The sequence below is a fragment of the Ovis canadensis genome, chromosome X (genome assembly GCF_042477335.2).
Source record: "Ovis canadensis isolate MfBH-ARS-UI-01 breed Bighorn chromosome X, ARS-UI_OviCan_v2, whole genome shotgun sequence".
Lineage (NCBI taxonomy): Eukaryota > Metazoa > Chordata > Mammalia > Artiodactyla > Bovidae > Ovis > Ovis canadensis.
The window spans coordinates 115,188,951-115,205,703 of record NC_091727.1 but is presented as its reverse complement, the minus strand read 5'-3'; the positions used below and the strand labels follow the sequence as shown (position 1 = coordinate 115,205,703).

The 16,753-nt window shown below is 38.5% G+C and overlaps 1 protein-coding gene across 2 annotated transcripts in view; it reads right to left on the bottom strand.

Moving 5' to 3' along the window:
- The window catches only part of OCRL (OCRL inositol polyphosphate-5-phosphatase), a 48,043-nt gene that overhangs the window by 28,459 nt on the left and 2,831 nt on the right, over window positions 1–16,753 (bottom strand). For both annotated transcript variants that reach the window (XM_070290797.1, XM_070290798.1), the window contains exons 3-10: window positions 14,614–14,693; window positions 11,841–11,879; window positions 3,766–3,876; window positions 3,216–3,305; window positions 2,387–2,507; window positions 2,137–2,298; window positions 768–869; window positions 138–252 (exon numbers count right to left, since the gene is read on the bottom strand). In XM_070290797.1, the coding sequence (XP_070146898.1) occupies window positions 138–252; window positions 768–869; window positions 2,137–2,298; window positions 2,387–2,507; window positions 3,216–3,305; window positions 3,766–3,876; window positions 11,841–11,879; window positions 14,614–14,693 (820 nt within the window). The remainder of the gene's footprint in view (window positions 1–137; window positions 253–767; window positions 870–2,136; window positions 2,299–2,386; window positions 2,508–3,215; window positions 3,306–3,765; window positions 3,877–11,840; window positions 11,880–14,613; window positions 14,694–16,753) is intronic.

The following is a 16,753-nucleotide window of genomic DNA, read 5'->3' as shown; positions in this document are numbered from 1 at the left end:
ATTAGTCTGCCCTATCCGGTATTACACATGGGGGAGAATTCAATTAATCCATTCTTTTGGAACAAGCTATAAACAGAGTAACTTCCAGTGAGTGCTATTTAGTCATATACTAAAAAAGATAATTAAATGCAGCTTACTTTCTTATACTTGGCTTTGGAATGCAAACTCCTCTCTACCGCCAAGGACCACTCTTGTTCTTTCACAGATTCAAAGTAGAAAAAGGCTTCTGTGCTCAAGTCCAGCTCTTGGAATCTGAGAAAACAAGAGGATGTGAGATCTACATCCCATAATTATCTCTGACTACCTCCTGTCCCATTTTCTGAGACATTAGGTGAAAAAAGGAATGTGGGAGAGAGGAATTTTAGAGAACTGCTCTACTGCTCAAGTGATCAGTAAGGACAAGTAGTTTTCTTTTCAAAAGACTCCCCCACAAGTATATGCATAGGTCAAGCAAAACACACAAAAAACTTCCATAAGGGATAACAGAGCTTTGCTTATATATCCTAGGAATAGTCACTATTAGAATTAACCTCAGATCTCAGTTTCTATGAAGAATATAGTTTTCTATGGGTTTTGAGAGGACTAGATGCTTCCTCACACCATTTTAGATATCTGTTCCTCTATGATCTCACAAATTTGACCCACAAGTTAGCTCTCATATATAGTCTACAGTAGGTTTTTACAAACAGTGGGGAAAAAAGGGCAAAATGTCACATAAAGTAACACCAAACACATAGCCAAAATGAAATTCCAGATATGTATTTTACCCAATGCAGTAGATATCAGGAGGATTCAGATCACAGTTCAGCCAAGGTTCTAACCCACTATCTGGAGACTGGCCATTCACGTTCCACGTTCCAACAAAAAATCTAATACATAATACCAAAAAATAATTTAGAAACAAAGGTAAAGTATGAACTAAAGAAAGTTCTCTCATTACTTCTATACAACTGTATATTCACAATAAGCCAGTGCAATTTCTCAAGCTGCTTTGCCACACATACCAAAACCCCTTCTTGCCTGTAGAATGCAAAGGCAGTGGGCTTATTCCCTCTAACTTTCACAGCAGGTAAACCTACAGAAAGGAATCAAGTTTCTATTTAAAAAACACAAATTTAACGGCTCTACCACATTTCCTTCCTCTTACATTCCATCCAAACATATTTGAAGGGAGAGCTTCTGGATGGGAAAGAGGTATCTTCACTCTGTAAGGATGTCTAATATGGATAACTGTTCCATAAGGAACCATAGTTAAATCCAAAAACTCACTTCTTGAAGGATTAGAAGGACATCTGTGGAGGAAATTCTGTTGAGACAGATATAGTATTAAGGGGGAAAGCAGAAGGGAAAACTCATGACTGTCTTAACTGTTTACATACAAATATAAGCATCCTGGGGAATCTGAAGAACTGGAGGCTTCAGCACAGGGATATAGTCATGACTGAATTAGAATAAATGAGGCATAATGGGATAGCAGATGGGACTGGAATCTTGGACTAAAAGAGTACATGCTGTTCGCAAATAACAAAGAAAAACGTTGCTGCTCTGCACATCGAGATACACGGCACACTACACCATTCCACACGCCACACACAGTGAATCCAAGAAAGAGGATATCAACAAGTAAAAATGAAATGAAAAATATAATAGAGGAAAGAATTCAAGATAGGCCTCCCAATCAAGAGGATTGGGTGAAACTTCGTTTAGTTAACTTACCAAAGTAGGAAAATGAAAATTAAGGTCTAGCGGTAACAGTGGACTTAATTTGCCAGTACTGGCAAAAAGAAATTCAGCAGGTCAGATAGATAAACACACCTGCTTATGGAATGTGCTAGGAGACAATTCTCTAGTACATGTGAGCTTGATTTCGTTCTCTAAGAGTGGATAGTATTAGTAGATGTGGTATTATTAGTAATTAGAAAATCCAAGGGAAATTGTAGCATTTGCATTATCGCGGATATGTAGGTTACTGACCGCAAAAAGACAAGCGCTTGAATCAGCTCACCATTCTTTTTTATTATGCTTTTATTCTGAAATAAGCTAATTACACTAATATCTTAAATACCAAAAGAATATTTTTTCTATACCAACTAAGGTAACTAATGTTTCACCTCCTTAAGTAGAAGAGAGACTAACCTGAAAGTCTGAATGTTGACATATTCTTTTTCTCGCTTTGCCAGGATGTGTTTGATGAGACCCTCCCGCTGTCCAGACTGGGTGTTTGGTACAAAGAGCTTCCGCATGGTGTTGGTCACTTTGGGGGGTTCCTTGTTAGAAGCTTCTTTTTCACGTGGAAGCCTAGCAAATAAATGAGCAATTCAGAAGTGAAACTGCCTTCACCAGGGAAGTCTCACACATGGGAAATCTGTTTCAACACAGGACTTACATTCTATTCACTGAAGGGGGTGGGGGTGGAGGTTCCCGGTGAACCCCTATAGGCTGATTCTGCAAATTGATTTTCTTGTCCAAATTCATAGATGAAAAATTATCCTCAAATCCAAGAAGCCCTGAAGGATGCAGAACCCAGAGTCAAAGCGGGGGAAGATAACATCCAACTTGTTCAGGATAGATAGGACTTTGCTTTGGTCAGCGGTTTTGGTCTGACCCCTATTTGCTCAGCAGCGTTACCAAACAGAAAGGTATACGAACAGTGATAACGTAGCTAGGGGAAGAAGCACATTTGTCCCTGAACCACTGACATATTAACTAGAATGATAAACATAACTAGTAAGTTACATTAACTTGGAATGTGACTAAAAGAGCGAGTATTTATATACTTTTAGCACAATGCCTGGTTGATAATTAGGGATTATATCACTATCTCATTTAATCGTCACAAAGACCCCCCCATGAGATAGGTGCTATTAAAAAATCTTCCTAAGTTACAGAAAAAGAAACAGAAGCTCAGAGATGTCAAAGTAACTTGACCAAGGTCATATAACTAGGAAGTCAGAGAGCTGTGATTCAAACCCAGGCAGTCTGCCTCTGGAGTCTGCATTTTTTACCCATCTGCTAAGCTGGCTCCAAAAGAGCTAATGTGCCACAGAAAGTAACAGGACTGAACATGAGGTGGTGAGTACAGATTCCAAAACCACTCCACAGGAGAAGGTATCTGACATTGACATTACCCCACACTATCTTATCTGCCGAGGTAAAATCTACTGACTCTGCAATCATCATAGCAACCAGGGGAAAAAAAAGAATCTTTTCAGTACCTGAAAAAACAGAAGAGTTGTCCTTAGTGTCTAATTTCTGGTACCAGCTGGATGACTCCTTTTGGTCTGGAACAAGAAGCTGTGACTGAGCTGGAGAGATAGGGGTCATAGAGTGAAACAACCATTCCACTGAATGGAACTTACCATAACCAAAAGAGGAGCCTGGCAGGCTACAGTCCATGGGGTTGCAACAGTCAGGCACGACTTAGCAACTAAACCACCACCACCACCAAAGGCCATTCACTTAGCACCATTCCTGAACACAAAGGAAGAGACTAAGAAAAGGAGAGCAGCTCTGGGACCATCTGGGGCTGGAGGAGGATTACTGTCTGCAGTAAGCTGGCCATGGCAAGAAACAGAAGATTCTGGAAACTGACTCAGGGTCCTTAAAGCTGAATAGACTTACCCTAACCTATCCCTGGGGTCATTCCTGAACAACAAAAAAAATCACCTATCAAGGCTCCATGGGCAAGGTACTCTGCTAACAGCCATCTGTCTCTGTATGCATGTCCCATACAAATAGAAAGAAAACTGCTGAGGTTTGAGTCACCTTCCTGAGCAGCAAGGACTTCTGAGACGAACTTCACACAGTGATCCTCATCAGGGATTTCAAAGCGTCGCTCTCTGGTCCAGTCCCCTTGAATCCGAATTTTGCAGCCACCTAAAAAGAATAGAAATCCATATACATATAATGTTTTCTTGGGATCATATTTTTAACTTACCAATTTAATAGAAGAAGATCCAGATAGCAAACATTCCAGACCTCTAATGTATGAAGCATACCTATAAGATCAAGGGATTCGTTGTGGTGGTGGTATTGGGGGTGATGCAGAGAAAAATTTAATGTAGGCTAATGAACTGTGTAAATGAGCAGCCCAATATAGTGACATGATGCATAATAAAATCATAGTTTCCTACATTCTGATATGTTGCTCATATGTCACTGTAGGAACCTTCAAATTCTAGCAAAAGATCAATTCCCCAACCACCTCCCTCACAGCTCCTAGCTGGAAATTCCTACCACTTCAAATCCAAATCACATAATATGAATCTCTGAAGTGTGAAGGGAAAAACGGAAATAGGATGGTTTGTTCCTTAGGTACAGACTGTACTCAGGCAACTGAATTTATAAGCTAAGTAAAAAAGAAAAGCATAATGGGAGCTGCTTGAATTATTCTGAAAAGAAGCATCCATACCTCATTTACCTCCAGTAAAAAATCTACATCTTGAAAAAACTCACAAAAATAATATAATGACCCATGTCCATGAGTGTTCTGGTTCAAGTATAGCCAATTGGAAAACAGTGTAATTAGAAGCAAAGTTACCTAGGACTTCAGTTTCTTATGTATATAACATACTGTCTCCCCTTTTCTAAAGCCTTACATATACCATCTGTATCAACTGTCTGGCTATGGTGATCCAGGAAACCCAGGTCCTTGTTTATATTCTTATTTTAACTGGTTTATTACACATACTGCTTTCTCATGGCCCTAGAAACTATAAGCTCTTTGAGGGCAAGAGAGGTTTCACATAAGGTTTACCCAACACAACACTCTCAATGTTCTCCCGGGGTTGTCTGGGACAGAAGGGCTTCTTAGGACTCAAGACTTCTAAAGCTAAGACCAGGAAAGCCCCAGGCAAACTGGGCTCATCAGTTACTTTATTGATAATAATGACATCAGACTTCACAGACAGAAGGCATTTAATGACTATAGAACTGGACTCTTTCACACTTGTAAATAACAGAGATGAGAAAATGAAATGAAAATCGTAGTATCTTATGGTAGAAATCCACTTCTGAATCTTTGACTCTTTCTTTGCATTTCTTTACGTTTCTATATACACAGATTTAGTGATCAGAAGAAAGAGGTAAACATAGAGGATTAAAATGGGGGAAAAAAGCATGCAAGAGGACCAGCAATAAGAAAATTAATGAGGCTGCCACTGTAAGGAGAAAAAAAGGGCATGAATAAGGACTGTCAATTAGAACTGCCTTCAAGATACAGGGAAAACCTCCTTCAGGACACAAATAGTCCTCTCTTTCTCTGATAATTTATATTAAAAGTAGAAAAAAAAAGAGCAGTTTGTATCGGACAGAAACTTAGAACAGGAACATGTGTTCTCTCTGTTCCAGGATCTTGAAAGATACATTTTAGCAAGTTTAAAAAAATAAACTGACCCATTTAACAGAAGATTCCAGAAACTGCTTACAAAACAAAAAACACTAGATGCTCTCTCACCATGTTGCATGGGAAAGAGAACAAATTACCCCCTCCACCCAACTGTCTACTCTCTTCCCTGCCAGCCCTTCTGGCCTCTGAAATCAGCTAACACTCCTCTTTCCTCAACTTCTCTGAATACTCCCTGAATCTCTCAGTAGTTCTCAACTCAGGGAGCATCAGAATTACCAGAGGCACTTTCAGGAAATACTGACACTTGGGCCCCACCCCAGGCCAAGCAAACAGAATTTCTGGGGGTGAAGCCCAGACCCTGGCAGTTTCTAAAAACACTCCCCCAGGTGATCTAGTGCATCCAGAAAACCAGTCACCTGCAAACTGGCTGGCCCCTGAGAGTAGCTCCCCCTGTGGCCCTCCGAAGTAGAGGCTATTTATAGTCTCTCACACGCTATGTAATTTAAGACTGGTGTCCTTATTTGTCCTAATGCCATCTCCAGACCATTCCCTCTCCTCCTCCCTCAGGAAAAATCCCTTCTCCTTTGAGGCTCACCCACTGGACTATGCCAGCGCTTTCCCTTCCCTCCTCCATGAGACCATGTACCAACCTCCCAGAAATTTCTGAATCCAGGTCTGATTCATAAGACTTCCTCTCAACTCACACTTTTGCTTTAATTTTGCATCCCTTCAAAATTAGCACCAAAAACTCAGTCAACACCTTCAACTTCCTCATCCAACGACCTTGCCCCTCCACCTCAGCCACCTACTCCCTCAGTCTTACTGGGACTACTCAGTTATACCCTGGATCTTTTGTCACAGAAACACCATCACCTCATAAATCTTTAATTCAAATACCCACTCTGAACTCCTTGCCACTTACCTGCTCTTAGGGGAACCTCTGACACACTGATCCCTTCACTTTCTCAGTATTCATTCACTCTCTCTTGCTTTCACTACCCTCCCCCCCCTTTCTTTGCGAGGGCATTAACCCTGCAACTGTGCTTAAGAAATTTTCTCAGCAAGAATACTAGAGTAGGTTGCCATTTCCTCTTCCAGGGAATTTTCCCGACCCCAGGATTGAACTCATGTCTCCTGAAGCTCCTGTAATGGCAGGCAGATTCTTTACTACTGAGCCACCAGGAAGCCCTTTGCTTTCCTTTTTGTCAAACAGAAGCCATCATTTCACTCAGTTGCAAAAACCCAGAACTGCCTTACCACTCACTGTGTTCTGGCTAATGCCTACCTGGCTAACTTTCAACACTCAGAAATCCAACTAACTGCGTTCTCTGTACTTATATCTGAGGGAGTAAAATCAGATACACAAGCACACACACACCCCATTATAAATTGACTGCTAACCTCAACAGAGCCCTGTATGATAGGAATCAGTCTAAGTTTCCATAGTCAACTTGTCTCCCACTACTATCTGGAAAAACAATTCACAACTTCACATTTATCGTCAGTCTTTGAATCCCACTCTTCTCAAGCTCTTTTCTTCCAAGCAGACTGCTTTACCTCATACTTCAAAGGAAATGGAAGCCATCATATAAAACCTACCTGTATCTCTATTCATCTTCTTTCCCTTCTGGTACAAGGAAGAAGATCAGAGGAATTACAACCCCTTGGGTTCTCTCAGGAATCTTACCCTCTCTATCATTCTCTAGACACCTCCCCTCAGTATCTTCAACCTCTCCCTCATAGTCTCCTTCTTATCAGCATTTAAATAAATCTTGCTCTAACTTCTCATTTAAAACAAAAGACCTTCCTGGACCCCATATCCTCCTCCAACTCCAGTTCATCTCTATATTCCCCTCTGCAGTCAAGCTTTGAAAGACACATAGTTAAGTTACTACTTGCTCACCTTCCATTTTGCTCTTTAATCCACTCCAATGTGACTTTGGCTCCCACTACCCCTCTGAAATTGCTTTGTTAAGGTCACCAATAATCTCCATATTGCTAAATTCAATGGATATTCTTCAGTCATACTATCAGATCTATCAGCAGAAATCAACAGTTGATCCCTCCTTGAAATAGTCTCTTTAAAAGGCTTCTATGACACCATACTCATCTAATTTCTCTCTCTTTGGTCACTAATTTTTAGTGCCCTTTGAAGTATCTTCTCCTCTACCCAAACTTTAAAAAGTAGAGTGAGTTCAATCCTAAACCTTTTTCTTCACTCTGTATCAGCACTGTCCAATAGGACTTCCTGTGATGATGGACATGCTGTATAACTACACTGTGCAATATGGTAAACAATGACCCCATGTGGCTAATGAGTACTTGAAATGTGACTAGTGCAACTGAGGAATTGATTTTCTAATTTTGTTCTAATTAATTTAAATAGGCACAAATGACTAGTGGCTACTATAACTGATAGCACAGCTATACAATACAATTACATCATCTCCTATGGTTTCAAATACCCTCTTTGTGCTAGTGACCCAGACCTTACTTCTGAGCTTCAGATGTATACATTCAACTGCCAATTTATCATCTACACTGAAATGTCTCAAAGAAATTTCAAAGTAAACATAGCTAAAACCCCAGGAAAACTCATTCCTCTTGCAATGTTCTTATTTCTGCAAATGGTACCACCAACCACATTCATGCCAGAAACCTAGGATTCATCCTTGACAACTTCTCTTCAGCTTACCCCCTACCCCCACACCAACCTCTGTTGATTTACTCTTCAAAATCATTTATCATATCTGTCTACTTCTCTCCATTCTTACTGCCACCAGACTCTCTAGCACTCTAGCTTAAACCACTGAAAGAGCCTCCTGGCAACCCAACACAGGCATAAAATCCTTCATATTCTTTCAGTTTTTAAACTCTAAAAATCCAGATTCCTCATCATGGCTTACAATTCTACTGGATCTGGTCCTAGCCTGGCCTACCTTAGTGCCTGAGACTTATTTCAGGCATCCTGGCCTTCTTTCATTTCAAAGAAAGTATCAAGCTACTTCCCAATTTGGGACCTATGCCCATGACGTTCCTGGAATCTTCTCTTCCCCATTTTCACCTTTTACTTATCCCCTCTGGTCTCAATTTAAAAGTCACTTCTTCAAAGAGGCCTTCCCTGAGGACCTTGACTAATTTAGTCTTATCAACTCTCTGTATTTCTCCCTGATAGTATTTATCAAAACTGCAACTATCAGGACTTCCCTGGCAGTCCAGTGGTTAGGACTCCAGGGTTCTGCTGTAGAGGGCCTAGATTCAATCCCGAGTTAGGGAACTAAGATCCCACAAGCTGTGGGTGATGAAGCCAAGGGGGAAAAAAAAAAAAAACAACAACCCTGTAACTATGTAACCATACATTACCAGTTTAAAAGCTATTTCTTGAACTACGTTTCATGAGGTACCATGCCTATGCTGCTTTTCCCTGTATCCCTAGAGCATAGTGCCTGGCACATAAGAGGTATTCATAAGCTTATGGAAAGGATTAATGGATTATAGCCATCAATGTGACACTAGTACCAAATAGCACAGAAGCAAGAACCAAAGCAGGAGCAGCAACCTTATCTATGTTGTTTTCTACCGATTGTGCAACACTTAGAATAGTGCCTGGCAAATAGAAGGCACTCTACAAATATTTGTTGAAGAATGAATAAAAGAGGGCTCAGTATTAGGGAATTAGTATCATACTGTCCATCAATAGGTCAAAAAAGGAAGAACAACAGAATCATCTCTATACATACTAAAAAGACATTTGATAAAATTTAATATATATTCATCATTTTAAAAACACAAAGGACTTCCCTGGTGGTCCAGTTGTTGAGACTCCATGCTTCCACTGCAGGGGGCGTGGGTTCAATCCCTGGCTGGGGATTTAGGATCCCACATGCCCATATGCCATGGCCAAAAAAATTAAATAAACTCATACAAATTTGAAATATATGCAGTTTCTTAACATTTTTTAAAAATAAAACTATCAAATCAATAAGCAATAATGTCCTCAACAGTGAAGCACCACTTGAGGCATTCTCACTGGAATCAGGAGCTAAACATAAAATGTCATCATCATCATCATTTAACGTTGACCTCCAAATTCTTGTTGGTATAATGAGATAGGAATCAAAACTAATAGCTACTGCTGCTGCTAAGTTGCTTCAGTCGTGTCCAACTCTGTGCGACCCATACATGGTAGCCCATCAGGCTCCCCCGTCCCTGGGATTCTCCAGGCAAGAATACTGGAGTGGGTTGCCATTGCCTTCTCCAGGTATAGCTACTACAAAGACACAAAACTATTATTTGCAGATGACTAGGGCTATCAAAACCAAAAAAGAAAATAAAAGGCTCCCCCAAAATAAAATTCTGTAAAGTGGCTGGATAAAAGATAAATATCTAAAAGCCAACAGCTGCTCTGTATACTAGTAGTAAGCAATAGAAGAGAAAAAAGCTTCCAAAAAAAAAAAGTTCCACTGACAATAGCAGCAAAAAAAAAATCCATCAAAAAATACTTAACCTACAAATATTTGCTATCTATGAAGAAACCACAATGTGTTACTGAGAGATAGAACCTCGGTAAGCAGAGATATACCATGTTCCTTGACAGTGACTGAATTTTACAAAGGAGTTAAATTAACAAAATTTGGTGCATATCTATGGTGAAATGTTAGCCATTAAAAATCATTTAAACTATTTTAAATGATATGGGAAAGGTCACAATATCTGTTAAATGAAAATGCAGGATAAAAACTATATATTAGGATTCCAATTATGTAAAAATATAAGTAAAGGACTGGAAAGAGATACATAAAAATGTTAATTACAGTGGTGATCTCTAGGTCACAGGAGTGTAATTTTAATTTGATACTTTAAACTTTCCTGAACTTTACAAATTGTACCTAATGAAGGATGTATTGTCTCTATAATCAGAAAAAACATTTTAAAATGTTTAATACCAACATCCAGACAGTGGGAAAACAAAGTTTCAGTAAAATCAGCCTTGCTTAACAAACCCAAGGTCTTCTCCAGCAACATATTGTGTGCTCTAAAGGTTTATCTGTGAAGCCTAAGGATCAAGAAAAAACCTAGTTTCAGTACAAATATTAATAAATAGGCAGAAATGAAGGATTTTTTTCAAGTGGTTACTTAACTCCTTCCCATATAATCTAGTAACTTGAACTCTGGACACAGCAACACATGGTTAATTTCCACGAAGGAGAGGCCAACTAAACCAACGTCATAAATTAGGTGTTTGTAAGAAAAAAGGCACAGCTCAGTTTAACTTTTCAGCTATGGAAATACCTATTTCCATACTAAGAACAGGACATTTAGGTATCTAATTTCAGAAGATTTCAGCACCAATGTGAGTCACTGCTGAACAAACTTTGCTCACATTTTGCTTTATTAGTATTGCTCTTACCTTCTCCTTTTTAAGTACAGTAAGACATAGATATTAGGTTACTTGCTCTCCTGGATATCTGCAGTAGAAGCTAGAAGTTGGATGTGCTTAGCCTTTTAGGATCAGCCCTTAAGACTTCCAAAATTTATGACCAAAGGAAAGAATAATAAAATCCAAATCAGAAGAAGTACCTAAACTGTGTAATACAAAATAATAGTGCCAAGGACAGGGACTATATCTAAGCAAAATTATGTATGAACTGATAGCCCCAAGCTAAGGGCCAAGTCCCAGGCATCCAAGGACTCAACCAAGAGATAAAGCACCCCATTTGATTTGGATTCATGTCGTCATATACTCTTTCCCACGGCAACCACAGAGTAGATACAGTAGCATTAGAGTGCCCAATTTTTCCTCCCCATGTTAACAAAGCACAATTTTAAATGATAAATGGAGAACAGCTTGCACAGAAAGTCTAAGATGATTTGTTTCAAACAGATAAAAAATGCGAGAACGGAAACAGTGAGAAGGAAGACCATGTTCTCTCTGATAAAGAAATGCCTTGAGAAGACGGTCTTAAATAAAAGACCAAAATTATTTTAAGAAAAAAAAAAAAAGACTTCCCTGGTACACAAGGGACTCTGTAGCCTCCCAAATAATATAATAAATTAAGGGAAACATTATGATTTAACATGTAAAAATCAAAAGTAGGTAGGGGAAAAAAGCTTAAAACATAATAGCAGTTAAAAAAACCTCATAAACCTTTTGTGCCTTAAACACTCTACGGCCCTTCCTACAATTTCCTACTCCACAGGAATGACTTAACTGATAGCAACAAAAAACTGGTATCTCAAAGAAGTTCAGCATCAGAAAAGCAGATCACGTTTTCAACTTTTTAAAGACTCTTGCCAGCCACCTGCTTTTTCTTAAGCGTAGGCTAAGTGTTTTGGGGAGGCAATACTAATTTGTATGGCTGCCTTATGAAAATAGAGAATATAAGATAAAAAGGTAAGATAAAAGTTGTGCAAAAAAGGTGTCTTACATACAGTGGGTCTTCAAGTACATATTTGTTGAATGAAAATCAACTCCATTCAGAAAGATACTTACTGTTTGAAGCTATGTCAATTAAAAGAGTTTCTTCTGCTTCTAAAGGAAAAGAAGAATAGGATCAGGGAAGAGAAAACCATTCATTATAATCCAAAGAAGTACAAACCTAACTACTTCTTTCAATCACCACTACTAGGTTTTAGAACACATTAAAAACAATCCTTTGCTTTTTTGTTTAGCACTTTTAAAGGGGGATTTTAATAGCACTGTGTCCTAAAGATTATAAGCAATTCAACTAAAACAAAAATGCATTGAACAAGTAATCACATGGAATTCCTCAAAGCAAATCAAGCAATGACAATAGTAGGGAATATAACATGTTAATTCAAGTGAAGGTGAGTTTAATTCCCCTCAACTATAACACACTAACTTAATATAATCTAACTGTATCATTTAGATAATTCTTATAAAAAGCCAAGAAAGTGACCCCAAAAGCCTAGAGGTAAATTACTTTCTTAACTCAAATCTAGTCTCTGAAAATTTTCCAATGACCTCATTACCTCCACCCCTGCCCCATACAGGAACACAGAATACTTGAAGTTATCTTCAGGCTACCATTAACACTTGTGGGTCTAAGGCTTACCACACCCAACAAGTATAAAACGGGTCAAGTTCAAAGTTCTATTTTCTCTCCATGGCTCACCTAGACTTCCTCCCTTACCTCTAGTGTCTAGATCCAACTCATCACTTCCTCTTGGACTTTCCTGGATTTGGCCATTGGCACCTGTCAGACCCTCCTGGCTGGTTAATCTCTGGGTACTCCCTCTGGGTACTGACTCCTTCCTGGAGGAGGAAATGGCAACCCACTCCAGTATCCTTGCCTGGAAAATTCCATGGACAGAGCCTGGCAGGTTGCAGTCTGGGGTCGTAAAGAGCAACTGAGCACGCAGGCACTGACTCCTTGGGATGAGTCTGGATCCACGTTGGCCAGGAGTAGTCTCAGCCTTTTCTAGCTCCCTCACTTGCCTGGATTGTAATTTGGCTCCATTATTCAGGTGCAACAGAAGAACTGATAATGCCCCAAGTTGTCTAATATTAGAGAATAGTCTCAATACTTTTACTAGCATGATGAATGAAGCAAGGGACAACAGTGCTTCAAGACAGAGGTATTAATTCACAACTGCTCTTTGGTAACTTTAATTCTTTAAAACCCAAGTACTCATAGATTTTTCAAGATAGATGTACAGGTTGGGAAACAGAAAGGATGTGAAAACTCAAGGAGGTATCTGTTCCTTTTGTCATGAGGATTACTGTGTGCATGCACACAAATTTTCCTAGATTCCAACCTAGCAATCTGCCATCTATTTCTTATTAAAGACAATACCAAGAGAAACAGGGTAAAAGAGATTCTAGAAGTAGCACAAAGAAGGTATAGAGTTAATAGGATACTAACATCATTGTCTTTGGCTTTTCTCCTCCTTAAAGGGCTGAGTATGTAACAAAAAGCACTATGCTATCAGAAGTGAGGTGACCACAGTAACTTATTTTGGCACGCAGGTGCCTCCTTCAATGTCTCTCTTACACAGGGCAGGCTAAATAAAAGACTTCATTCTACTACACAATATGGATTCTATTCACAGTGGGTATTTTTAATTCTTAATACATGCTCTCTTAAAAAGTCATGCCCACTTAGTATTTCTACTTATAGGAATAAATTCTAAGGAAGTAAGAGACATGCAGGAAGATTCATTATTTATACTAACAAAAAATAACTCAAATGTCAAACACAGGGAATAACTACAGTAGAGGTCACTCATAAAACTGAATAGTATACAACTATTAATAGCATGTCAAAGCACTCAAAACATGATAGCAAATGGAATGGACAAAAAACACATACATATGAGCTCCACCGACCCTAAAAGTTACATGTGTAGAAAAAAGGAAACTGTTAGGTATTTATCTCTGAAGGACGTTGACTTTACTTATTTCCTTTATAATTTTCTGCTCTTTCCCAACTTTTTACAGTACATATATTACTTTTGTGATCAAAAAAGTTGCATGTAGTTTAAGAAAGAATTTATGCAAGGCAAGATTCAAGTTTTCCAAGAAGCTGTAGCCGACACAGAATGCCTGTCTGATAAGCCAATGGAGCCACCGGAAACATAATGCATTTGTTCTCTAATAATCAATTTCCTTTCTAGGGCAATGTGAAATGACAGAAGCAACACCTCCTACACAAACCTCCCAATTTTTTGAGTCTCATTGTAGCAGATGAAACAACAGATTTTCTGTTCCCTTTCCCCAAATTTGAAGGCAGGAAGCCAAGTATTTCCTCCCAAGAGTTGATTTTCTTATGATTCACCAATGTCAAGGTTTGAGAATCAGCACAATTGAGTGTAAGGTACTACAATCTGGCAAGGCGTGTTGCCAAATGTTTTAATTTAAAATAGTGTGGGGAGAAAGTGCTGAATGCATGTGAATAGAAGTGACCTTGATAGTTTACAATGAGCAGTTTATCAGTTAAGCCCAAGAATGTGATTAAAATCTACATATAGGTTCATCAGCATAAAAGACTACCTACATAGGTAACAGACCACATCTATCTCTAACCCTAGCCAGGGTGGCAGGTGAGAATATATATATTTCAATATAATCCTTCAGTACTCTTAGACAAAGAATTTATCATCTTCTCAATGGTAGATTATTTACAGAGGGTAATGCATTTCATTTTATGTGCAGTGACAAATTTAAAGATGTATGATATTATACAATGAGATAATGACCGAAGGAAAAAACATTATAAAACTAACTAAGCAATTAAAGCTAGTACCTTGAACACATCTGAAGTGGCTATTTATAGGAATGATATCTTGAACACGCTGTTCCTTCTTGTGCAACCGGATTATTAGCCTAGGAAACAGAAGAATGAATCAACGAATAGATACTGAAAAACTAAAAAAAAAAATTTAACAACAAAATACATTGCTGTATTGTTATACAAATCTAGTCTGTATTTATTGGACTTGTTGGATCTTGTTCCCTGGATCTGAGAATCATGGTAGATATTGCTTGAGGTCTAAAAGGATATTAGTGATGATCAGTACCTGAATACCCACAGTTCAGTGCCATGGAGAACACAGTCTATGTCCTAAAAACAGTTTACAATTTTAAGAGCATGAGTTATAGTGCACACACCTTCAGATTACGCATACCAGAGTGAAGAACTAACAGTTAGGTGTGAAGACCATGAGAGAAGGGACTATGGCTGTCTTTTCACCACAGTATTTCTAGCACCTAGTACAACACCTGGCATGTAGCAGTCCCTCACGTTTGTTGAATAAATGGATTATAAATTTCATGAATTAGCTTTCTGATTTTATTCCCATGGCTTTTATCAAAGAATGATTCTATCTTTTCAAATAAGTATACAGGTTCATGGAGAAGTAAGAGGAGGTGCCCAGCCAGCTGCATCAGTCAAAATAATCCAGTGACCAATGAGGTAGCAGATATCACATCCAGATTGCTTTTATATCCCTGTGTTTTTATCATGGTTTACAATTTAATGCTAATATTTCTGGTAAGTATGACTGAACTTGGCCCCTCAGTATGAAACACAAGATTTCCAAATTCCTATGTATTCCTGAAATATTAATTTTCACTTACTACTTAATCTTAGTGGTCCAGAATCAAGGTGTAACTGACTGGTAAAAGGTCATCCTGAACATCTCCTAACTTCCCCCAAATCACTCTTCAGGTGGTTCTTTGAGCCAGGAGCACTATTCTTTTCTTCTGAGACCTAGCTCAAACTATCAACTCCCCTGTGAAACTCCTCCGAAGTAACCTCAGGCAGAACTAGTGGCCTCATGCCTTTGCTTGTCCCTTAAATATAGCACTTAACAGACTCCATTACAGGTACATATATAACTATATACATACATACAAAAAACTACATGCGAATCTCTCAGATTTGAACTCCATGAAAGCAAAGACCCTATTATATTCAGTTTTGTCTCTTACCTAATAGATGATCAATAACTTTGGTTGAATAAACATTTAATTAAGCTACAAAGAGAGGTGAATTTCTAAACATACTTGGTCAGCTTTTGACTTTAGAAGTCATTCTTTAGAAGGGCCTAATTTCTATTTTGTTGTCTTTTGGGGGCTTGTCATTTTAGCTTTTTGATTTTTTTTTTCAAATTGGTTAACTTTGAAGGGGTAACTTGGGGGAAAGAAATGCTTAGATAGAAGTAAGAGAAATAAAAGTACTAATGCCGTTTTTCTGCTCTGATTCTACTTGCCTAACTTTCAGGGATTTATAGTTTAAGGTGATTAGAAAGAAGAATATGGGGGCAGGTCCTTCTCAAACTGCAAAGTTCATGAGTTGAGTAGAGTCCTATAAACCCAGATGTAGACCAGAAACTAGATAAGACTGACAAAATAATGGTCAACGAGAAAGAGCTTACTTTAAGGAAAATGAACACAAACCAATGTAATTCCCAAGTAAAGTAATACAGAAATGATGTTGAACATTAACAGTAAAGTTTCAACTGGATTGTCTTGTTAAAAACCAACACAAAACAGACAACACGGATGGACCTTGAGAGCATTATGCTAAATGAAAGAAGTCAGAGAAAGACAAATACCATATGATCTCATGTGTGAAACAGAAAAACAAAACCCCCAAATACTGAACTCAAAGACCCAGAGAACAGATTGGCAGCTGTTAGAGGCAGAGGATGGGGGTGGGTGAGTGAAATGGGTGAAGGGGGTCAACAGGTACAAATGTCCAGCTAGAAAATAGTTAAGTCCTGAGGCTGTAATGTATAGCATGATGACTATAGTTTATAATAATGTACTGTATATTTGAAAGTTGTTAAGAGAATATGTCTTAAAAGTTCTCATCAAAAGAAAAAAAATGTTGAAGGAACTTCTCTGGCAATTCAGTGGTTAAGACTCTGTGCCTCCAATAC